The following is a 26,178-nucleotide window of genomic DNA, read 5'->3' as shown; positions in this document are numbered from 1 at the left end:
TTGTTGCCTCCTGATATTAGTTTAAAGGATCTTAGAGTTATGGATGCACTGGTGGCAGCCAAATTGATACGGAAGCATCAGAGGCCAGTTTGATCTCAGTTACTCTGATTTGATCCCGCATGAGATTCACCTCACAGATGATAGGCCAATTAACTTACCTTATCATCGGATAATACCTAGTCAGATGTCAGAGGTTAAGACATTATTGCAGGATCTCCTTGACTGCAACAAAATTAGGAAATCTGCAAGCCCGTATGCTAGCCCTGTAGTACTAATTAGGAAAAAAGATGGGCGGTTACAACTCTGTGTCGACTACAGGTGTCTTAATGCTAAAAAACATAGAGACACCTTTCTGTTACCTAGGACTGATGAGACCCTAGAGTCACCGGGAGGGGCAAAGCTATTCTCTTCCCTTGATGTAGCGCATGGCTACTTCCAAGTAGCCATGCCACCTGATTCCGTAGCAAAGACAGCCTTTAGGGTGCCCTGGGGCTTGTACAAGTTCCTTCATCTTCCCCTGGGGCTCTGCAACAGTCCAAGTACTTTCCAACGGATCCTGAAACTGATTTTTGGGGACATGAACCTTTTAGAGTGTGTATTGTAGTTGGACAACTTGCTTGTCTTCTCTGATACTTTTGAGGAACATTTGAAGAGGTTGGACAAGGTGTTCAGCAGGCTTGAGGCCCATGGCCTCAAGCTGAAGGGCACTAAGTGTCACCTGTTCCATACATCTGTGACACATCTTGGTCACATTGTAAGTGACCAAGGTATTGCTGTAGATCCAAGTAAGATTGAGAGAGTATGGGACTGGCCGACTCCAACCAACCTTGATCAGCTCCGCTCGTTTCTGGGACTGGCATCCTATTACAGGCGCTATGTAAAAGGCTTTGCGAACATTGCAGCGCCCCTTCATACACTAACCCATAAGACCAAACAAAAGTAGGGAACTCTAAGGGAGCCCCTGTTTGGGTGGAGGAAACTGGTAAAGCTTTTCAGACCTTGAAAAGTGCACTTTGCAATGCGTCGGTTCTGGCTTATCCTTGGTTTGATGGAGACTTTGTGCTTGAAGTTGACGCATCTCTCAAGGGACTCGGGGCGTGCTTGTCCCAACGCGATGATTCCGGTTTTCTTCAACCTATGCCGTATGCCAGCAGAGGGCTGAGAGGGTCAGAAAGAAACTATTCTGACCTTTCTAGAAATAGAGTTGCTTGCCCTTAAGTGGGCTGTGTCGGAAAAATTCAGGGAGTACCTCTGGGGTAGGCATACTCTGGTCTTGACCGATAACAGTCTCGTTGCCCACTTACAGACAGCCAAACTTGGTGCAACTGAGCAGCGTTGGGCAGCCCAGCTGGCACCTTTTGACCGGGAGATTAGGTACCGATCCTGTCGGAGCAATAAATGCGCCGATGCACTCAGTCGGAATCCGCCTGGCAGGGGTGACACCGGACCACAACAAAAAATCCACAAACTTCGCTTGGTATTATTTGTACATGTACACATGTACACATTACGTACATGTATGCATGTATGTACATGTACCGGTAACGTACAGACATGTACATGTACGCCTACATGTACTCGTATGTGCGTAAATATGGTAGGCCTAAATGGCACGCAGGTTTTCTTATGTTTGCTGCATTAATGCATGCACGTATGCACATTGTATATACAATGTACACAACATATACATGTACATTTCATGTACAAGTATCCTAATCGTAAGTTACATGTACATGAATGCATGATATTAAATACGTACATATACATGTACAAAGTTACTAAGGAGTTCCATGTTTTTTGCCCTAAGTTAAAGTTTAAGTGTGTAGCCCAGAAATGAAAAGACTGAAGTTGCATCATAATCACCAGCTTCACAATAGTCCCCATTTTGAAAAAAGGCAACTAGAATGTGGAAGCTTGAGTACACCACCGAACAATCAGCCTTTTTCACCATGTAATTCAAAGCGAGCAGAGCACGCTGGGCCACAAACTGAGAATTTGCGGCTTGGCAGGTGGCCTTCGTGGCCAAGCGAGGCTGGAATTCTTGGAGTCGGCTTTCGGAAATAAATGCCCGCCGAGAAGGGGTTAAAGATCTGCAGGATTTGACATTTGGACAGATTGTGGTATAGATGTACAGGGCTCTTAAGTGTGCAGTTTGGATGCCAAGTGATTGGACATCTGATGACGTCATAATGACATGGTGTGAATCATATGTTTATCATATTTCTGTTTGTAATTACCGACATGTTGAAGAATGTTGTCAATGGGGTGGGGTTTATTGAGAATATTATTTATGGGGTTTTCTTCTTGCTTGTAAAACTATGTCCTTTCATCATCTTTTTATATAGGTTTTTTGAGGCTTGTGAGCTACAGTGTTTTATGGTTTTTGTGAGGAATGCTGCGTTTTATTAGTAGTAATAAATTATTTTTATGATAATGGAAGTTGAGAAGATACAGTAGGGTGTTTTATAAGTGTGAATTTGTAATGTTATGCGACTTGGCCTTTTGATGTTGCAACAATAAGACAATGTTAATTTCGTCTATAACACCTTTTTTGTCATTTTGCACAAGTTTCGATTTTAATGAGGTATGAGGCTCTTAACTTGGTGTAACTTCGATGGACACTGAATGTCGCTAAGTGACTACAATAAGGGCCTAAATCTTTGTACAAAGTCTACATGTATGTTAAAAATAAAATATACAAAATTCAATTTAAAATCATGTGATGACGTCATGACAATTTTCCTCGTTAGATACAATTTATGCTCTAGGCTCGTAACTTGGTGTACAACTTTGGACATAGAACATTGCTAGGTGACAAAATCGAGGCTCAAAAATCATGTACAAAACAGATGGGAAAATAAGGGCCTAAATCTGTGTACAAAGTCAATGGGGAAAATTAAATATTCAAAATTCAATTTAAAATCATGTGATAACATCATCACGACGTCATTCATTTGATCAATTATTCACTACAAGGTCTTGATTTACTGTAACTGTGATGGACATTGAACATCACTAAGTGACCAACATAAGAGCCTAAATCTGCATTCAAAGTCTATGAGAAAAATTAAATATTCAAAAATTCAATTAAAAATCACGTGATGACGTCATGATGACATCATGCTTCTAGGACCATCTTTGGATGATGGTTAGAAGATCTGCCAAGTTTGAAGTCAATCGAAAATTGCAAAAGGGTAGAAGTCCTGCTCAGAACGAAAACCCATGTTATGGAATGGGATTTGACGAGGAAGAAGAAATTAAAAAAAAGAAAAAAAATTAACTAAAACAATAGCTGGTTTGGATGGTGCCCGAAACAGCTAAAAAAACTTTGAAGAGAGCAATAACTGCTTCGGCAGTACACCGAAGCAGCTCAAAATAATCAGAAAAGAAAGAGCTGTTCCGGCGGTTGCTGAAACAGCTTATGACAAATCGTCAAGAGAAGAAGAAAACTGAGAAATTGTCTTGTGTTTTTCTTGTGTCTATTTATTTTGTAATTATGGGGAAGATTATTTGGGAAATCTTCATGGGATGGTTCCTAGTTTAGTTAAAAAGGGGCTGTTTTATATATATCATTACATTCAGAAGAGGGATTCGAACATAACTTGCCAAAAAAAAAAAACTTAGAAGTTTAGACCTTGTGAACTTAGTGAGCGCTGCATGCTCCGCTGTGGCCAAGCGTCATTGGGTAGTTAGTGTTGTTGCATGGGTAAGGCAAGAGCTGGGTGCCCGGTTATTATGTTAGATGGGATCCAAATACCCCAACATGAATCATGGCCACACAGAGCCAGGCTTTGTGCAGTAAGTGACCAAGCAAACTTGGCAGATAAGACCTGGTGAGTGGTGACCTTGCTACATGTCTGCGGTTGCCGTTAGCAAAATTGGGAAATTAAACCTGCCCAGCAGGCAAGATGTGGTAAAACCAGTCCCACTGTGAAGGGGTTGAACAAAAAAACAAATAAAACATACTCAGACCATATTTCACCTCAATACAGTACACGTTCGGCACAATCAGTCAATTACAATGATCACTGAATTGCATCGTGCTATCAGTTATCTCATTTGACATCTCCATCTCAATTCCTTGTTCTGAATCAATCTTCTACAACTACAAAGTACAAAGAAAAAGAGATCAGCTGATGACACAATCATTAAAATGCTTTGCAATAAGATCTACGCATTGAACAAAGATCAAGTGATTGTGCAGATCGACAGACTGTGTTCAACATAATGTTATTTGTTTTTTATCAAACATTACAAAGCTTGTACTGTGGTCAACACTGTACAGATTTGTTGGCGTAGAATAGCAGCTGTAGTCTTCTTAAACAAATCGTATTCCATAGGGAACATTTTGTTCACTCCTTTTGCCGATGCCTCAGCAATTGGCAGCCCGATATCTTCTTGCTCAGCCATTCAGATATATGTCAAATTTGAATACGATCTCTGGATCATCGCTAGTTCCGGGCGATGAAACTGCGGCACAATCGGCAACATTGCTATGATCAGAATCGAGAACATGGCCACTATCAGCTGTGTCATTGTTGCCTCTGTTACTTTGAGAATCCTCGAGGTCACCACGCATGTGCAACTTCACCATAATCATCATAATCATATTCATCCTCACGGTACCAACCATGTATGCAGCTCGTGTATCATATTGCGCCCAAGAAAAATAGTCCTTGTCACAGTAGGACCAATCCCACCGAAATCTGTGCTCATGCAGTGCAGCTTTGGCAGCCTTCAGCTTATCAACTTCATCAGTTAATTTCAGCACATCAGACGTTAGCAGGTTGATGTTTTTGTTTAGTTTATTAACTACTACCCTTCAGTTGACTTTGTCTGGATTTTTATTGCAATAACTTTATGTGCAGGAGCACTGGTTTCTTTTTCACCTATAAGCTAACATTCACTTGGGAATTTTCATCATCTTTCCCTTTCTTTTTCGGGTCACCATCGGCACCCGGATTATCTTTGTCATTTTCGCCACTCTTGACCATCTGGCTCAGAAAAGGCAAAGTAAAAAACCTGAAAAAATGGCCCAATGTCAAAATTTTTGACTGGACTCGAAAACGTTAGTCTAGTACCACCACAATCTGGTCTGCGATTGCACTATCCTCTCCAATGGAATTCTGTTATCACAACTTCAGAGAGCAGTGTAGAATTGATGAATGGCCTTTACTGTGTTTCAGACAAGTGAGGTGAGAGAGATGTTTTCTGCCCAGAAGGCTCCTTTGTGGGGGTGTTCCTTCTATTCCCGCTTATTTTTTCTTATCAAGAAAAAATGTTGAAGCATGAACTGTAGATAGGAGTGACAACTAGAAATGCAACTTGCAAACAGTCACATTCATAGGCTTGCCAACAAAGGAAGGAAGGAAAGGGGTTCTCAGACATGGATCCTAGGTCATTTTCAAATGAATATGCTTTTCCTTATCTACATGTAGTTAGCAACCTTGCACAACTTTGTCAGTTTGATTGCAATCAAAATGAGTTGTGGAAAAAGGCCTATGCACTGACCACGTCACACTTTGTTAACGTGAACTTTTCTATGATGCCAGTGGGGCCCAAGTCCACCGAGTGCCATAGGCAAGCATATGTGTACATGCAAACAAAGTTTTGCATGATCAGTACGGAGGTCTAATGTAACCCCTCCGTCATCAGTACGGAGGTCTAATGTAACCCCTCCGTCATCAGTACGGAGGTCTAATGTAACCCCTCCGTCATCAGTACGGAGGTCTAATGTAACCCCTCCGTCATCAGTACGGAGGTCTAATGTAACCCCTCCGTCATCAGTACGGAGGTCTAATGTAACCCCTGCGTCAGCCTTCACATTTAATTAACTAGTGCACATTCCCATTTATGAATGGGAATGATTATGTGCTTGGTCAGTCTTTAAACTGGAATATCCATGATTCTGTTTTTGTTTAGTGTTTTGTGTCTGTTGACTTCTCCATGTACATTTCAAAGTATGAGGACCTTCTTTCTAATTCCTGAATGCACGGTAAGTAGGAAAAAAGGATTTTTTTCAAGCCCCTTTTTCACCAATTTGCAGAAACAAAAGGTCACACTCTTCACAAAACCGGTTTGGCGTGACATCATCTTTAGGAGTCGATCTCACCCACCGGTCTTGTACCTTATGTCATAGATGTGCATGCGCTGATCTCTATAGTAGAGATCAGTGCGTGCGTGATGCATTATTAGTGCAGAGCGTGCATGCAATGCATGAGCAGAAAGACCACGCAGAAAGCATGGCCAATTCGGACGTTTCTTCAGATGGTTCCTGGGAAGATTTCAGCGTGGATTCTGAAGGTTTTACTTCAGACAGTGGTATATCATCCACAGACAGTTCCGAAAGCAATAATAGCAATGATATTGATATTGTTCGAGTTGCAGAACCCTACAGATTCGAGCCGCTGGCCGATCAACACGATACGGACACAGTCGGTCGTGGTGATGAAGACTATACTGACGCCGATTTTCACCGTCTTCATAATACAAACTGGTAATTTACTTGGTCGTATTCTGTCATGTCTTTGCCTCTTTTTGATGCTTGTTTGTGATGAGGATTGATTTTGGATGTACTGTTGACATTCTGTTGGCTGCTCTTTTTTTTAAGTAAATGGTGTGGCAACACTGTCTACTGTCATGAATGAACTAATATGACCCTTTGACCCATATACACAAGATTCATGGGACAACTGATAACATGGACAAGTTGAAGAAAAGTTGTTTACTTTTGAACACATTGTCATATTTTGTTCTTGGATCGGTAATGATATTTTCAGAATGTACGTGTATTTTTAATTACATGAATTATGAAATTTTAACGACATTGTTTTGTGTCTTAATCTTTAGGTGCAATTACTGCATCGCAATGCCAGATGTGAACAACTATAAATGTTGCAAAGAATTCCAGCAGTTTGAAGATGAACTCAAAGAGACAGATCTCACTTTATCTGGGGACTGCTTCACAACACATCCCTGGATTGAGGCAGTCTGTTTAAACCCAGCCACACTCCAAACAGCTTATCTCCAGTATAGACATCAATATGGTGCATGCGCAATGGAAGGGGACAGAACGAGGTAACATCCCTCTGCAGAGTGCAGGGATCTGATTGATAAAAAAATCTTGGAGTTCGGGCCAGAAATTAAATATTAACTATTTACAGAAATTATAAGTTGTACCACTCCCTGTGACATTCCAATGGCACAGTCATGTAGACATATTGTACAGCACACGTACATGTTTAACAGGGACACGTTGAATCTTGCTTGTAAACCTGATGCATAGGCTTTGATATTTTCCACTTTAATATAGTACACATGTACATCATGATAAATTAATTTATATATTAAACCGATTTTCATATTGTCCTCGCCATGTAGGAAATTTCACCATGCTGCATACAGACAGGTCGTGAGATGGTGTTGGGGTCACCTTGGATGAGAGAATTGTGTATCACTGCCATCTTGTGTGATGAGAAAAATTCGCGAGGTATATCCAGATACCGAGAAATTATCAAGGTTTCCAATATCCTCCACTTGATGTTTAATTTGCTCAGGCTGTATACATTTAACCCAACTCATCTTATATTTAACCTAACTCATCTGCAGTTTTTCCAACTTTTTGTCTGTGCCCTCAACAGATATGACTGGATTCAGTATGCTCACTTCAAAGTACATGTTAATGTGAAGTGCAAAAGGGATTGATAAATTTGGTATGTAGTTCAGGTGATCATTTCTTTTATACACTTTACTAGGGTATTACCCCCGTTTCACATTGGACTCTAAGTTATCCAAGTTTCGAACCATTTGCATGTACTGTAGATGGGTAAACTTTGAGCAAACCACTGAAATAATCTACTTAGATTCAAAGTTGTTATTGATGTGAAATTCCCACATTACTGGTTTATTTTTAGTTCATACAAATCATTGTTACTGACATTACTAAGTTAAGTCCTCCAACAAGTGAAGGATTGAGGAGGGTTAGGGTTAATGTTCAGTGCGATGTAATTTCATTCATGCATGTGAAATATTTTTCTTCTGTCTCTTGATGAAATCTCGATTTAAACATTATCCTGAAAGGATTTCAAATTTTGAGATAAAATAAAGATGTCAAGGGAACTGGACTGACTGAAGTACATACCTGTAACAATCATTCATAGGCCAACACATTTAATTACTTCTGTCTGCATTCAAACATGACGATTTGCCTCACCAAAATTTCAGAAATGTGAAAAAATGTTTTATTTTAATTCAACTTTTACCACTCATCCGAGAATGCCACGTGAAACATCAATCCAAGTCAGTGGCCTTATTGGGAACTTGCATTTCTCGAAAAAGGCAAAATACCCCTACATAGGTCAGTTTAGAGACACGGTTTTATACCATGGTTGCAAAAAGGGAGCATTTCTCAATGGCTTGTTAATCGCCTAAAACAATTACCACTGTGATCATAAATTCGTTACTATTTTTCAAAACAATGTCAACTGGAAGTCATGTCTAGCTGGTTTGTGAAAAGCATAAAAACCCCAACTGGCAGGCCAAAAAAACATTCTTTCACTGGTACATTTATTTGCTTTCTGTGCAGTTGTAAGGGATTAAGTTCTCAATGATTATTCTAAGTGAGTGTTTTTTCTTTTCTTGGAAGGTTGTTCACTGTCACTGTGCATTGATCATTTATTCTCACTCTGGCTCTTCTCCTTGCTCTTCTCCCTGTTCTTCTTACTGCTCTTGTCCTTGCTCCTCTTCTTGTTCTTCTCTGTGCTCTTGTTTTTGCTCCTCTTCTTGGTCTTCTTGTTTTTTTTTCAGCCTGTCTGGAACAATCAGGCTCTAACCTAAGATTATTTTGTAAATTAGTTAAATTTACAAATGGTTAGGGGGGCTGGAAAGGCTTTCTATAACATGTATTTCAAGTAACAGGTTTTGTAATGACATTATCTTCAAAATGAAACCAGACTTACTGTGGATGTTTCTGCCTCTGGTGCTCCCTCCTCCAACACTTCTGATGGGGGGTCCTGCTTTATTTCTTCAAGCACCTATTAGCAAGAATCACAGAATGAATATGCAAAGCACTTAGGGCAAAAGCCTCTTGGTTTTTCACACGTCTGTGCAGTGTAAAATCTAGTGGCATCAACTGTTGTCTGTATATGAACTTTTTAAGCGGTCCCAACCAAAAAAATTAGCAAATAAAATTCCCAAAGATTTATTTAGAAAGCAATTGGGACCTAAGCCCTCAGCTTTTTTTTCAAATACGTGTACAGTACGTCTAGATCTGTGCACAGAAGCATCAAGTGTTGTACTTATATGGAACTTTTCCCCCCCAAGAAATACGGTTGACTACACAAACGACTAAAATCAGAAGTGCAATGACACACCCGGACACCCCTCCCCTAGGTTTTATTTATTTATTTTTTGTTTCAGATTCTCCTAAAATGCTATCCCATCAGTCCATTTCCAGCTCCCCATAACTTATCCTATTCCCATTATTTTGGACTTAAGGCCCAAGTCACCTGAGATAATACACACAAACCGCGGAATGAGACTGGTCCCCCCCCAAAAAAAAGAAATGTGTGGTATGTCGATCCCTAAATATTTTCCCTGCCAGACTGCTAAATTTGATTCACATGTACATATCTCGGCCTACAGTATGGTGGTTTTCCTAGTTCCGAATCACTAAAGAAATTCAGGCTGGTTGCAGTTCAAGTGCTCCACAAATTCTGGAGGAATGTGGTCAGTAGTTCACCTTGGATGTATGGGATACCGTGAAATTATCTCCACAAGTTGTGCTTTTTATTTGGACTTACAACTGTCCCCATACCTGGGTTTAGGCCCATAACAACAAAGGAAATACCTACCTGGGCCCTCTCTTGTTTCTGAAATGCTCTGCCCGACGTGGCATGTCACGATTATGACCATGCGTCGCCATGTTCGCAATAGTGACGGCTGCTCGTTGTAGCTGCAGCTGACAGTACCTTTCGTGTCGGAAGAGCACCTTCCACTAGGCCAAGTTGCTTTTTTAGCAGACATGAAGGATCAATGGAAGCTTCGTCAAAATGGTGAGAACATATTTTTGACCACTCCATCAATACAAAGTCTGATCATGTGTTTCCAACGAATCTCAACCATCTCCACCAAGTCGATTTCTTTTTCAGAAACGTGCCAGGATTTTTGGCCGTGCAGCGACCCACCACACAGGTCTGTGGTATTGTTAGCTAAATCTTTCTGTTGGAGAATACTTTTTCGCTATTATTTCAGGGAAACAACTAATTACAGATGGATGCAAGGCCACTGCAAAGTGTCCATGCCATTCACAAGATCGCATGTACATGTACATGTGCATTTAGCATAGCGATGCGTCGATCGCTACGGCCAATGCGACTCCCAAAGGTGATGTCACGAGGTCATTGCATATGATTATGACGTCATTACTCTTTTTAATTTTCTTCACTTGGCGCGGGGCGTTTGGGAGCCCTTTCAAATAATTTTTTTTTCCACTGCGATATTTGAGAAAAATTTAAGTGTTATTTTGAAAACATATAAATCAGGATACCGGTAGCAGGAAAAGTGCTTTACAGAGCCATTTTAAGTGCCCCACTTTAACGTTTAAGACTGCCAAACACATATTTACTCCCTTATTGGTATGACAAAGCATATCACACAAACCTAACTGGTTGTACAGTTTGAAGTCATCATATAGTGTTCCGGTAAAGCCTTAAGCATGTAGTGTGACTGGCTGCATAGTTTGAAGGATATGTTAAACAGCTGGTGCACGTGCAGTATATGTATTATATTGTTAGAGTGGATATGGAACTTCTGAGCAAATGGAATTAGTAACGTTGCTTCCCCAAGTGTTAAACAAAATAGGGACTGAATACCTAACCACATGTAAATTTCTTGAAGTTATGCCTTAATCACTAAGGACAAATTAATGAAATTACTTTTTAAAGGCAGAGTGGGCAATATGTACTGTGGCTCTTCAAACTCAACCCACTAAACTTTTGTAAGAAATCATACTTGGTTTCAAGATTGTAATGACATTCAACTCCCTGTAAAGTTATTTCTTCTGGCATGCAGTCATTTTGAAAAGGATTAACAAAAAATTCCAGAAACTCATTCACCAATAAAATCCAGAATTTGAGCCATTTGAGTACTTGGATTGATGCTACAATTCTTTATTCAATTAATCACTTGCCGGACACATATGCTTTATATGCTTGGCCGAGGTCTCCAAAATCAGACAAAGGGAACTGGGCCTTGTAACAAAAGACCGTACTTGGAACAAAAGTCCAGGCTGCTGGGCATTACAGACTTTCTTCATTCTCAATAGTGGAAATAATCCAGCCTTGTTTTGAAACAGTATACCACAGTTTGGGGCATTTTGTGCAAGCAGATAACCACTGGGGACAAAAGCCCTCCACCACCGCAGCGATGCGCCACACAGCACTGCTGCACGCTAATCTGGCCCCTATTGAAAAGAGGGCAGTAGCGGACTGTGCCAGGTTTGTCAACAAAAGAAAGTTACATAACACCGCACTTTTTACAAGGCTGCAGGCCTGGCTGAAATACTCGGGCGTCAATAGATTTTGTCAGTTAGACTAGGGTAGCAACCAGACAGTCCTTCGTGTGGGTGTAAGTGTCCAGTTATTGAAGATAGGATTTTTTATGGAATTTTGAAAACAAAAAAAATTGATAATTATCCCGCCCCAGCACCATCAACATTGATACCTGCCACCAGCACGAAGTGCTACATTCTACACTTGCTACATTCAAGTGTGGCATAATGGTAATTGCTTACTGTTTGCTGTGATGTGGATGGCCCTGCTGTATCACTCAATGGTTGTTCTTGGGAATGGCCAGCTTCACCTGATGATGCTGCAGCTGCACGTCTAGCGTGAGAGGACGTTGTGTCATCTAACCAACGAGTTAGCATCTCAGACATACGTTGGATGATAGTAAGACGGGGTTGAGACCCAGCTACAAGTTAAGAGAGAAATTATCCCACATTTATTGATCACGCAATGAACACACAGCCATGAACCGAGTTGACATAAGGGTTGAACAATAATAACCAAAGCCAAGAGTAAAAGTGAATTCAATTTACAATTTATTCTATTTATTCCAATCTATTCATTTTCTTCATACATGATTCCAACTTAATGTTGTCAGTTTTGTCTCAAAAGGAAAATGTTAAATCAACTTTGTGTTTTTTTCCGAACAGAAATAAGATACAGTGTTTTAATAATCCTTTTCTAATTTAAGAAACAGAAGAAACTGATTCACCCTGTTCAGCTCTTGGCCTTGCTTTGGGTCCAGTATCAGACCAGTCACCACGGAGACGTAGCCGCTTGATTGGATTGACCACAGGATTCTGTAAACAATCAAGTCCAACAATCACACATTAAGTACATGTGACAGAATTCAATGACATGAATCTTATCAGTAACATTTGTATGTTGGCTGCTGTACATGTTCCAACTCAAATGTCTTTCATTGGCTCTTTTAACCAGGTTACACAGCAACATGTGTTTGTTCTGTGCAGTCAAAAAAACACTTGAGCTGTTTGCCTAGTTCTTACCTCATCAACATCAGGTATGGCCGATCCTCCTGAGGCCCCCAGACTTATCTCAGACAACCCTTCTTGCTGTTCCCATACTGTCTCCTTCTTGGATTTATCCGCACCAAACAAATAGATGTAATCTGAAGAGTAACTAACTAGTATCTCATTACCAGCAGTGGAATACTGGAGGGATGTTGGCCGACTGTATTTATTTTGAAGATGTGAAGGACAGAAACGGCAGAACATACCTTGTACACCTCGACCGCTGTAGTTACCTATTTGAAAAAAGAAACACACGTGCTCTTTGAGAAAGACGCTTTATGTTTTAACACAACTGTAGCAAAATTCAAATTTTCCCATTTTTGGGAGTCAATAAAACCTAATGAATTAAGCCATTTGGTATTCAACAAATTATAAAGAAAATACCATACTTCTAAAACACTGTAAGACTACCACTCATGTTTTTTAAAAAATAAAACACAATGATGACCAAAACTATCCTTCTTCATATTCCTTATGAAGGGCAAAGTATGACATCAGCTTTGTGATCTGTTAGCAATGTAATGTTAGTGCCCTTCACAAGGTAAATCACAAATATAAATCACTTCCCGAATTAGAAAAACTGTAACTATTCGTACAATGGCAGGTCCAACACTTCAATACGTGGGTGAGGGTGCTATGCAATTGTACAAATATTTCTGAACCATTATTAAAAAATTGGCAAATCACCTGTTGATCGAGTTCCAAGCATCCTACGATCAAACACACGTACTGAGCTGTCTGAGCAACCAACACCTAGATGATAAGGCATGATGGGATTGATTGCTAGTGATGTCACAGCACGACGGCAGTTGATAAGCACATCCTACCGAAAGTGAAGAAACATCTACAGTAATGTTTGAGTGTACAAGGTACAAAGTGTAGTAGCAATATGTACTGTTGTTTGAAATACATGTAGTTTTGTCAACTTTTTCCTTATGAGGTCAGACAACTCAATGCTCATAGCGAGTACTTCACTTGAAAATACTCAAAGACATTTATTATGGTTCAAAATATTAATTCTGAAAAAATTTTTGTGAAAATTTACATTTACCCCCTTTATATCGTTCAAAAACACTCCAGAAAGTGGTCCACTGCAACTATGAGATGTGACAAAAAATTACTGAAAGTGACACTACATGTATGTACATGTATGCACTGTGTAAATATTTGGGTTGGAGTAAGTACAATTTTGATTTTTTTGTAAATATAAATAAGAATCATACATATGTCTTTGGGTGTTTTTATTTGATGCATACATCGTCTGTCCTGATGAAAAGAGAAATTGTTGAGTGAAATTGTTAAATTTGAAGAAAACTGTTTTGTTTGACCAGATGTAGGTAAACTTTTTGCCCTAATGTACATGTGCCTGGGGTACATGTGAAGACCATACATTCTAAAAATATACTGATCTAGTAAGCTCTGCTCACTGTGCACGTGGGCACTTAACAAATTCTCTTTGCCAATGCAACACTACATATTCCAGCTGTGCTTATTATACGCACGTACACCCATGTCAAACTTTTGTGCACATACAGTAAATGTGCAATGTATGTTGACATGAATCACAGCAGTGATTGGTCAGAACACGATGGCCCATTAGTCTATTTGGTCCCACATGCTCATGCATCCAATGGCAAATGTGCATGAATCTGTACGAGTACAAAGAGAGTAAAAAGAAAGGCTCATATTTTCAAGTGAGCAACAGTGCTCATAAATTCAGATGGTCAAACATTTGGACATAGTCCATGTATGAAACTAAAATCAAATTAAAGACAGCTTGAAGCTACAAGAAAGTGTCAATCGCCACTCACAGAGTAAACAATGAGGCGATATTTAGAATGTTTACAATTTTCGTGTAAATCAACAATTATGACTATGGGATCCACGATGTGTATGAGCTTGATCATTCAGTTATTTCATCCTAAGTTCCTACCAGTCTTAAAACATGGCACAAATATATAAATAAGTGGAAGTACCAGTATTCATGACCTATTCATTTACATGAACACAGATGCTTCTTGCTGGTAAGTCCATTGTAAAAAGGTGTCCTTAAATAATAATAATGATAATTTATAACGCGCCAAATCCGTCATCAAGTGACGCTCGAGGCCAGGAACCAAAATATACAATGTTTACCACCACTTTTGCATCAAGTAGAGGCTGTGCAGATCAAATATGCATACTATTATCAAATTGCTCACAGACTAGTTGAATTACAAAATTAATCCTTCATAAATTTATGATTTACAAAGTTGAACTAGAAGCACAAGACGGCATACATGCATGTAACTGGCCGATCAAGTTTGTAATAATACCGGTATTTCACTGTTACAAAAATGATTACAAGAATATTAAGAACATTCTAAATACCACCATACATGTATTGTATTTTACTAACACTAAAACAGTGAACAATTATCCAAAATTCACGTTTTGGAATATAGTCCTGTCTGTGTCTGTGTGTACTAAGGCTTCTAACATCACTTTTGTCTTATATGGCATTCTGATTATGCTCTGACTCTGAAAAAAATCAGACATAATCAAGTGTACTTTACCGGTACATGAAGAAGCACCGAGAAATGATACGTATTTGAAATTTGGACTTGCCTCTCGACATTCTTCCTTCGTGCATTTATTCTTGATGCGAAGATCAAACCATCGGACAGTGCCATCTTCACCACAAGACAGGAAAGTGTATGGGTCATTTGGCACAGTTACCACCTGCATTTAAAAAGCAAATTGTACATCAGTGATGGGGGAACAAAACAGTTAACATGAACTACATTGTAGAGAAGGATTGAAAAGCAGGAAAGTGACATATTTCTGTATTATTTGAAATAGAAACTTTAAAATAGAAACTAAAGTTAGATGAACTACATCCACATTGAAGCTATAATAAAAGTCTGAAGTATATATACGTGTACAGTACCTCATAAGCAGTCCCATAGTGGCAGTTGAACATATGTTCACCATGGTGTGCAGAATTCTCCACATCATTGAATGCTATTTGACCATCCCCAGAGCATGAAACAATCTGTGCGAAAGCAAAATAAAGTGTTTAATGAGGTGGCCACTCTTTCTTAACCTCTTCGCGCCAGGAAGCCGTAAGAGACGCCGTAAAAATTATTCTCGTCTCACGCTCGAACGAACACGGTGAAAGAAAGCACACCCTGGCTATTGTATATATGGTGATTGGCCTTTGTGTGTTGCCAAGAAATGAAAAGGCCGTATTTGCATCGTTATCACAATAGTCCCCACTTTCAAAAGAGGCAACGGGAGTGTGGAAGCGTGAATAGAACCGTATGCCACCGAACAATGAGCCTTTTCACTGTGTAAATCAAAGCGTGCAGAGCACGCAGGGTCACAAACTGAGAATTTGCGGGTGGCAGGTGGCCTTTGTGGCCGAGCGAAGCTGGAATTCTCGGAGTCGGCTTTAAGAAAGAAGTCCTGGCGTCAAGGGGTTAAAAAGGGAACTTGTTTACATGTAAATATACATGTATGTAAATATTCTGATACACTAAGACTTACATGTGTAGGTGTGTTCAGTTACAACTACATGTGTATAAACCAAAGGGATCCAATTACCATGTAAGTCACTTTGTTGTCATTGATTTTACTCAGACACTTACATGTACATGTGTAACGTAACTATGGGTAATGAAAGCTTTAAGACAAGTGATAATGCAAGCACTTTAACAAAACTCTCAAAGTTACTAGTATGTCTTTTTGTGATCTTTGAGAAATTATTTTAACAATGATTTTTAGAAAATAATTTTAATAATGTATATTTTACCTGACTATCATTGCACATTGGCATAAATTTAGCACTGAAGATATTAGCTCGATGTCCAGATGCTATGTTGGTAAGTTTCTTGCGTGTGTATGGATCAGAAATACAAAGTTGTTTGTCATCAGAACCGGACAGGATTCTGTAACCACTATCATTCCAGCTGATAGTATTCACCTACAGGTAGAAAACAGAGTTTACGTACGTGTACATGTAGAATTTTACACAACGCTGCTATTTTGTTGTAATGTACATATATTTCATTCAAGAGTGTAAGATTTTCAAAACAATGATAAACAAAAAAGTTTGTAACAAATACCAGAGCAGAAAAAGTGCCATCCTTTATAAAACAGAAGAATGCCACTATGATGAACACTGCTACATTGAATAATCCAGTATGCTGAACAAATCTGTGTAAATATTTCGCTAGTGTTGAACAACGTTTGCCATCTTACCGTTGCCAACTTTGGTAAAGTACATGTACATGTACAAGCACCATTATGGCTCCAGCACTACAGAATGGTTCTTGGCCCACATACAAGTATTACAATTCTGATTCAGCGAAGGAAAACAGTGTACATGTAAATGCAGCGGATGTTGCAGATGATTTTTTAAGCAATGGCTCAAGGAAAACTCACAGGATACTTTGATTTTATTTGTGATTCAACTTTCATTGAGAACTCTCCGAAACTAGTGCACAAGGCTGATGGGGCCTTTTCAGTGCTTGTGAACTGGTTCAATACATGTACTTACACATCCTCTGTGAATATCCAGCTTGGCTTCCAGTTTCAATCTCTGCATAAAATCTGTGCTTCCTGTAACAAATGCACATGTAAAGGTACGGTGTATATCTTAATATTTACCGATGTAAAAATGTTCTTTGTGTGTTTCTACCTAATTAGAGGTACAGTGTACAAGTACTTCTCTTTCAGTTTTTTCAGATACATCTATCTGGTCATGAAAGTGGTGATACAGTATGTACATGTAACAATTGACTTTAACATTTGCAAGAACCCATGCCTGGCATTTCACCTCTGTTAAACGTAAAACTCATATTCCAAAGGGCCCTGGGTTGGAGCTCTACCATGGATTACAGTGTACATGTACATTTACATGTGTACCTTCTTAACTTTCTTTGAGGAATACTGTATATTGTTTGAGGAATGCTGTGTTTATGGAGTTCTTTTACTGAATGGGTAGGATAAAAAAGTGGATTTGGTCAAACTTGGTTTCTAGCTTTTTTTTTGGAGCCATGATAGACACTGTACTGCTACATATAGTTACATGTAGCTCTGCACTGCTATGTTATAGAGTTATTTTCGACCCAGTCTATGCAGCGCTATCTACATGTACATGTGTACATACACATTTCAGGTGCACAAATCCAAATCCAATGTTCACCATACTGTGCATGACACTACACAAAGACCTACAGCCAGTTATGCACATACAAACACACATGTACTGACATGTACGTACATTTACATGGCAGTGTACATGTCCATGTGGTTCACACGTACCCGATAGTACCGGTACATACAGTACATGGAACGCCAGGGCTATATACATGTACATGTATGGTACACATGTATTCGATTCGATTCTGTCATTAGTGTAAAAAAAATCGACTGCAAAAAAGCGAGTAAATCCATATATCGATGTACATTGTACATTGTACAACACAAGCTTTAAAAAAGAGTGCAAAAAAGCACCGCCAAACCATCATCCTTTTACGGCAGGACCAATTACATTTTCTTCAAGTATGTTCCCAAAACGCAGTCCAAAATACCGATCGTGGCAATTTTGAGGCTTCCATCAATCTCTTGAGGTGACGTTAGAGAAACATTTTGCTGCATCGTGGCCTTTTTGACCTTTGACATCAACCCAGATAGTGCGCCCTCTTTTTTATTCGATATTCATGAACCCCTCCACGGAATGGAGACACTCCACGATTTTTCTCTTCGGAACAATTTTTCTCAAAAGAAAATCCATCATTCTGAATAACGTTCGCAAAAAAAAAACGTTCAAGACATAAAATACGGTTCAGGATGAAAATCTAATGCTCAGGGATGTTAATTTTAATTTTATTTTCAGCGGGGTTATCTCCAAAAAAATTGGCAAAATGAAAATCGCGCATGGAATTTTCGAGCACTACATGTACATGTGACAGCCTTTTCGGCATTCTCGAACATTATGCAGTTTCTGTCAAAATTATCGAACGTGATCAAAATTCTGTCAAATATAACGTTCACAGCGAACATATTGTACTCATTACAAATTTTTGATGCAGCCAAACTTAAGGATAATTTTTGGCAGTCAAAATATACAAGACCTGCCAAATATGTTGGTAAAGTGAGAGTGATTATCAACAGTAAGAGAATGAAGAGAGCCAAACTTTTCTCATCATTTTCCATCAATTTTGTGCTCTTTTTTGTGGCTTATATTTTTTTAAAGTTATTTCTTACGTGCTTTAAAATACATCCGCCAAAAAATATACCAAATTCTCCTTCTTGTTGAGAGAAGTTTTGAAATCAAGTCCTCTGGTGTAAACACTTTGACGTAAAACTTTAAATGAATTCAACTTGATTTGATTTGCACTGGTTGCCAACCAAATGTCCACCATACATGTAAGTACATATTATGCCTACATGTAAGTATCCCCATATAATCATTTTAAAAAATCTGAAGGTGGTAATTTGTATTTTACATGATCAAAGTCACTCTTTTAGAAGTTTTGAAAAATGATAGCCGAGGTTGCATTTTGGTCCATTTTATGAAGAACATGCCATATAGTAAGGAGGTCAAAATGGTAGCTCTTGACATTGAGCTTTGTTTCCAGTTTTATACCCCTTTTGTTCCACATTTTCTGTCGAAGGCCACCAAATTCACTTCAGCATCGATATTTGCTGAAGTGAACTGTTCTACTGCATTGAGCTTTGTGCTGCTAAGGGTGATGGATGATGGGATATACATGTAGTTATGGCCAGGAGGTGGTTGAAACATCACCTCGGTCTTTTTAAGGCTGATGGTAAGCCCATTACCTGAAGGTCCTCTTCAGTATGGGCTACAAGGGCACAGTCATCTGCATACAGCAACTCACGGACCAGTACGTTGAACAGTTTAGTTTGGGCTTTGAATCTTCTGAGATTAAATAACTTCCCATTTGTCCCCGAAATTGTAAATGGACACCTGTATTCAGACAAGTTGAAGCCTCGTACAACACTGCAGTGAACAGGATACTAAACAGGATTGGTACAAGTTTCCAACCTGCTTGACACCATTAAAGACAGGAAAAGGGTCCAACATCGAGTCGTTGTAAGCTACCCTGGCCATCATACCAGAGTGGAACTGTTGGAGCATCTCCAGGAACTTTGTGGGCAGCCTAGTCTAGATACATGATGTAGAATTATCCGTATATATTGGGTGATATGAGATATATGATTGAGGACTCCGTCAGTGTTCAACCCATCGCTTCAGTATTTGATCTGTGTCAGTTAGGAGTGTCCCTCCATCAGCACTCAACATTGGGGTGGGCCCATTGGAGACAGGGCCATACACTGACCTCAGAGAGGCATAAATGTTCTTCATGTTATGTGAGTCAGAGTAACCTTGTACATCTTTGGCCTTGTCTTTCCACCATGTATCTTGCATGTTCCTCAGTTCTGACTGCACAGACCTCTGCAGCTTCTTACAGGTATCACGCTTAGATACAGAGGTTGGGTCATTAAGACAGTTCTGATGAGCTGCATGTTTTTCAGCAAGGAGCCTTTCTATCGCAGTATCATTTTGGCCAAACCAATCTTGGTGCTGACGTTGCTGCTTGCCAAGAACTTCAACAGATGTCTCATACACACAGTCTCTGAAGTCAGACCAGGTTCTTTCTATATCGACTGGAACGGTGTGTTTGAGGCAGCCAAGCTTATCCGCAAGTGAAGCAGTCAACCGACTCTTTATGGCTGTGTCATTTAGCTTCACAGTGTTTAGCTTCCTAGGAAGCTTGGCTAACTGTGACCGGCACTTGTTGGCAATCACAAGCTATAGCTTTGCTCGCACTAGACTATCATCAGTTTATCATTCTACACCTCTCAATACTCTAGTGATTTTTACATCTTTCAGATCTTTCTGGCAAACAATTACACAGTCGATCAAGTGCCAATGTTTGGATCGAGGATGCATCTATGTTGTTTTTAACTTATCTGGCCACCTGAACATGGTGTTGCTAATGACGAGGCTGTTGGCTGCACATACATGTACATGTAGGTTCAGGAGTAAGGTTCCATTGCTGTTAAACTTGCCTATGCCTTGTCTACCAAGCACTCCTTTCCAAGCATGGTGCCCAACAGATGCATTGAAGTCACCAAGTAATATAAGTTTGTCACCCTTTGGCACTGCACTGATGGTCTCTGACGGATCCTCATAGAACTTTTGTTTTGCTTCATCTAAATTTCTCATTGTAGGTGTGTACGCACTAATGAGGGTAGCATGACATAGCCAAACCAGAGGAATCCTCAGGGTCATAAGGTGGTCACTGATGCCCTTTAGCAGGTTAACCAGTTTGTCAGTGATATCTCGTTTGATGGCCAAGCCAACTCCAGCTTCGTGGCATTCCTCATTATCAGCTCTCCCAATCCAGAAAAAGCTGTAGCCTGCGCCGATCTCAGTAAGCTGACCCTCACTAGCAAAGCGTGTCTCACTTAGGGCAGTTATGTCTATGTTGTGCTTAGTTCCCGACCAAGCAAGGCTGTCCTACGCTCTGGTACTCAGTTCCTGAAGCAGACAATGTTTAGTGCACCTTTTCTGTGTCCTGGGCCACCTGTGTGTAGGTCCTTGACTAACAACTGCCAGCGTATTCCTCACCTGCTGCCTTCATCACTCGCCCATCACCGCAGGACTTATGTACTGATGTCAGCATGTGAGTGTAAAAGACACCAGGGCATTTTGGAGATTATAGTGAAGATGGTTTGCGCAGAGCCATCATCACTCTCTCTGCCTCGGTCATCTACATTCAGTGGCAAGACGCAGTCTAGACGGCTGAAGGTGAAGTTGGCTGCAGTGGATGATCTGAGGTATCTGCATACATGTGTACCTACGGTCTGAGCGCTCCACAACACCTGCTACAATGCTTTCCTTGCAGGTTATTTGGAGAATAGTTAACAGCTCTGCCCGCCAATTCCACCAGAGCAGCCTTGGAGCACATTTATTAAAGGGAATGTTATTTCTGCCCGATACACACAAAACATGCTGATGTACAATGTAATTATGATAGTATGGCTCAGAATTATCTTACATAATGCAGATTTCCCGTCAAGAAAATCTAGACAAAAATGCAGTTAATAGTCCTGCATTTTCCCATGTACATGTACATACTATAGCTACACGTAGCCTACATACCTGTAGTACATACATTGTGCACCACACATCGGCAGCCACACTGCACACCGTACATGTACATCAACACCATGCTGAACGTTCCTCGTGGTCGGTGTCGCATGAAATCTGAACTTCCGTCATGGGCGTCGTACATGCACCCACGTGCATGTGTGTTTCTTTGTGCTGTGTGCTCAATATGCTAGTGGGGCTGCATTTACGAAGGTTAAAATTTTATACCACACCATTTGCAGAACTTACAACATCGACCCAACACACTTTTTTTTTCACGGCGGCAGCCATAGCCCTGTGTAACAGTACAGTATAAACCCTAATCCCCAAGGGTTGCTGGCTCTAACCTTCCCCATTCACACAAAGTTTAACACCCATATGGAACTTTGTGCACAGAGGCTGTTGGACTTTGTTTTTCTGAGGTACATGTATGCCAAACCCAATGCAAAAGCCAGCTGTTATGGGCCTACCAGACCTATCCCCATAGAATTAAACACTTTACTGCTGTTTAATTCTGTGTGGTTGGGGAAGGTTAGGGTTAATAGCATCTACCACGAAGACGATAGTTCCATGCCCTGGCTTCGCAAAATGTTGGTAAACCACAATGGAAATACCCCACAGTATTGAAAATCCTGGGGAGAACCCGAGGGACATCTTATTTTTTTCAAGATGGTTGCCATTTTATAATTTCCTGTAACTGTTAAAGACACTTTTAACTGGTACATGTATTTGCGCTGTCCATTAGAACGAAACTGCTTTTCATGTACAGGTACATGATGTACATGTAGGCCTAATGCATGTAAGGGACTACGTCAGTACGTGTATGAGCGCAGCAAAAGAAGCATAAAAGTCTTATTTTTACGTTTAGTTAGCATGGTTAGGCCCTATAACAGCAACCCCCCTCCCCCCGGCAGTGCACAACATTCCAACAGTTGTTTCTCTTTGAAACTTAAATAAATAGGCTAGGCCTACTTACCGGAGTTCAAATATTACTCAGGAGGGCCACAGCTGAAGTAAAGATGATGACAGTGTACATACATGTACATTATGTACATGTAAAGTATTACGCTGGCACTAGACGACGTGCACTACTGGACTGGGCTACACGTGACCAGGCTGAAATTGGCACGAAATAAGCTAGAAATTCTACGGAGGCTGCTCAAGGCATAGCAGGCTTGCCCCCATTGATCTCCATTATGTAATGGAGATCAATGCTTGCCCCAGACTGGGGACCAGTCTACTGGAATCCCTCCCACTGATCTCTATAATAACATTTTATTATAGAGATCAGAGCTCCCTCCTGGTTACAAAATGCACAGGTTATGGATCGGACATCGCGCATTGTTTGTACACAAAATGCACAGCCGAACAATGGCGGTGCTTCAGGAAGGTAATGTGCACGGACGTGTATAATAAAATCTGGACTCGCAATGCCCTTAACCCTTTGCGCGCTATCTGCGACTCCAGTCGCCCAGCGCACAAATTCCCTGCATGCTGCGGGCGACTACAGTCGCCCGCATGTATTATGCATGTTCAGTCATTGAATTCTGCAAATATATCGACCCCTGACCCCTCATCCAGGTACTCTTAGATAGCTGTATACGTGGACAACAATATTTCATCGTAAAAAAGCTGACTTTTCTTAGAAAAGTTTTTGTAATTTACCGATCAAAGTCCTGCACAGACGACCACTGTCGTGTACAATGAATGTTAACAAAGCGTTTCAGGAGATTTTTGGAGACTCTGACTCCGGTGATTCGGACTTTGAAGAGCCTTTTCTTAGTGGTTCTGACGACGATGAAGTCAGTGAGGGTACGAGTAATAATGGCATGGACGGGACCGGAGGAGACGGCAGCAGTGGGTCTGATTTTGTGAACGGCCCCCATGAAAATCAACAACAATCGGCAACACGCGGCCAGGGCCGGTGATGATGTCGCGTGGGAAGTGGCCTTTTGGAGGGCGTACCAAGACGACTGGCTGGTAAATTTCAACCATCAGAATGGTCAGCTGTGATTTGATGGCGATGCGGAACCCACTGAATATGGGATTTTTTCTCATTTTTTTGATGGGGATGTCATTGATCTGTTGGTTCGTGAAACAAACCGATATGCTGCCACGACCATAGAAAGCAAGGAGGCATGGACAATCTCAGCCAACATTCAAGATTCAGGAAATGGAAAGAAGTTCGGGCCAGTGAAATGAAGGCTTTTCTTGCCATCATGCTGTTGATGGGTATTGATCGCCGTTCCAACTACGAACTGTACTGGACCACTGAGTGGACATTGGAAGCCCCCGGCATCAGATCTATCATGTCATGTGATAGATTTTATCTGATACTGACCTTCCCTCACTGCACTGATAATGCCCAACTCACTAGACCCTGCAGATGAAAATCATGACAGGCGGGGAAAAATCAAGGAAATAATGGATTTGCTTGTGGATCGATGGCAGACAGCCTATTACCCGGATCGAGAACTATCCGTAGATGAAACAATAATCCCTTTCAAAAGGCGCACTGCTATGAAGGTGTACAAGCCAAACAAGCCCCACAAATGGGGATTGAACTGTTGGAACTTGGCTGAGGCAAAACAGGATACGTGTGGAAATCAGAACTTTATCAAGGCAAACGGAATAACCAAACTGAGGTGGGCTTGTATCACGATGTTGTCACAACTCTGTGTCAGCCTGTGTATAATAGGGGCCACCATGTTTACATGGACAATTTGTTTACGTCTCCTACTCTGTTTCATGACCTCAGCAACCATGGGACAGGGGCATGTGGAATCCTCCGAACCAACCGTGTCGGAACATCAGATGAAATAAAAAAAGCTAAGCTTAAAGCCAGTGACCCCCTTCTTGCTGTTTGCGATGGAAAGGCCCTGTACTTGTCATGGTTTGACAAACGACAGGTAAATGTCGTCTCAACTGTGCACAATGCGACTACATTTAAAACAAATGTTCGTGCACGAGGCCAGAACAATCCGCGCCAAGTGGATAAGCCTGTAGTTATCGAATGCTACACCAAGTACATGGGAGGAGTAGATCGGGCAGACCAGGGTATGTGGTATTACTTGAATATCCACAAGACATTGAAGTGGTGGAAGAAGGTATTTGTCTACCTTCTAGAGGTGAGCTATGTCAATAACTGGATCATATGGAAAGCCCTCCATCCTGGCAATCGACAACGGCCTGAGAAGTTCCGGTTTTCCATCATCAATGGACTACTTGAGGGACATGTCAGACAAGGTGGCAGAGCAGGAAGGAGATCCAAGGATGCACCGAATCGACTGACAGAAAGACACTTCCTTGCCATCAATCATGGTGTCACACCAACAGGACGTCCATCCAAACCAGACTGTGTAGTCTGCTCCAATCGGGCAGTCCGACGGCATCAGACTGAATACATTTGTATTGAATGTAATAAGCCAATGTGTCCTGCACCATGCTTCAGAAGATATCACACCCTTATGGACTATAAGGCAGACTGCGTTCCAGGATTCCACAGATAAATGAACACTAGAACAATGACTGGACACAATCACTCAAGGAAAAACTGAACACTTGCAACTCAATCAGTAAAAACAGATTTATTTCCAAGCTTTTTTGGGGGGGGTCAAAGGATGTGCCAAATGCAGAGAAACAAATAATGTATTGTCTGTAAAGATTGTTCTATTCTCTGCATTTTTTAGTGAAATCTGCTGCTTTTGCCTCTCAAAAATTGATATGAACATGTCGTTATGTGCAAAGTCTACATGCAAGTACATGTAGCTTCACTGGTATACTGGTTGCATTCGTGTCATAGAATTGAAGAAATCAAAAGTACTTTATTTCAAGTAAGAATAATCATTCTCAAAAACCTTTTTCTATTGAGCATTATCAAATAACCAGAGAAAGTTGAATAAAAACTTTCACACACATACACAAACACACTATGCATGTATATGTACTGTACAGTATATGCTGTACAGTACTGTACAGCATACACGTGCGTTGTGTGTGAGGGTGCACTGAGGGCAAAGTGACCTTGACAGATTTGTGTGTGATATTTTCATTGATTTTCGAAAACCCATAACTTGCATGTTACTGTACCGAGAACAAATATTTTTGTATCAGTAGATGAGGAATTTCATCAGGAACATTTTTTTTTATTTTGCATATCCCTCTAAAACATTCCCTTCGCTAAGTAAATGCCATTTGACTTATTGTGGGTCTAAAAACAGTTCCCCGGCACAGGAAATGCAGCAGCAGAGGATACTTGTTAGAAAACTTAATAGCGTGTTAAGGGTTAATCAGCTTATAGGGGTGCACTGAACCAATTCAAGCTCCATTGAAAATAGTGTAAAATCAACCAAGTTTGGAGCCCCATGGCAGGCAACTGAAGTCCCTGAGGCCTCTCAAACAAAAAACAATGTGTTGT

At 40.5% G+C, this 26,178-nt stretch overlaps 1 protein-coding gene across 4 annotated transcripts in view; it reads right to left on the bottom strand.

Annotated features, from left to right (window-relative positions):
- Positions 1-26,178, bottom strand: part of LOC110977610 (DDB1- and CUL4-associated factor 6-like) — a 100,089-nt gene that overhangs the window by 73,153 nt on the left and 758 nt on the right. For all 4 annotated transcript variants that reach the window (XR_015427883.1, XR_015427884.1, XM_087146884.1 and 1 more), the window contains exons 2-9: positions 17,136-17,197; positions 16,389-16,559; positions 15,525-15,629; positions 15,203-15,316; positions 13,283-13,418; positions 12,572-12,828; positions 12,277-12,364; positions 11,792-11,970 (exon numbers count right to left, since the gene is read on the bottom strand). Coding sequence is in view for 2 of the 4 variants with exons in the window: in XM_087146884.1 (XP_087003010.1) it covers positions 11,792-11,970; positions 12,277-12,364; positions 12,572-12,828; positions 13,283-13,418; positions 15,203-15,316; positions 15,525-15,629; positions 16,389-16,559; positions 17,136-17,197 (1,112 nt within the window). In the remaining 2 variants the exon portion in view is untranslated. The remainder of the gene's footprint in view (positions 1-11,791; positions 11,971-12,276; positions 12,365-12,571; positions 12,829-13,282; positions 13,419-15,202; positions 15,317-15,524; positions 15,630-16,388; positions 16,560-17,135; positions 17,198-26,178) is intronic.

The sequence above is a fragment of the Acanthaster planci genome, linkage group LG15 (assembly GCF_054643075.1).
Source record: "Acanthaster planci isolate LZ-2023a linkage group LG15, COTS_SCS, whole genome shotgun sequence".
NCBI classification, from domain to species: Eukaryota; Metazoa; Echinodermata; class Asteroidea; order Valvatida; family Acanthasteridae; genus Acanthaster; species Acanthaster planci.
This window is presented reverse-complemented; position numbering and strand designations above follow the sequence as displayed.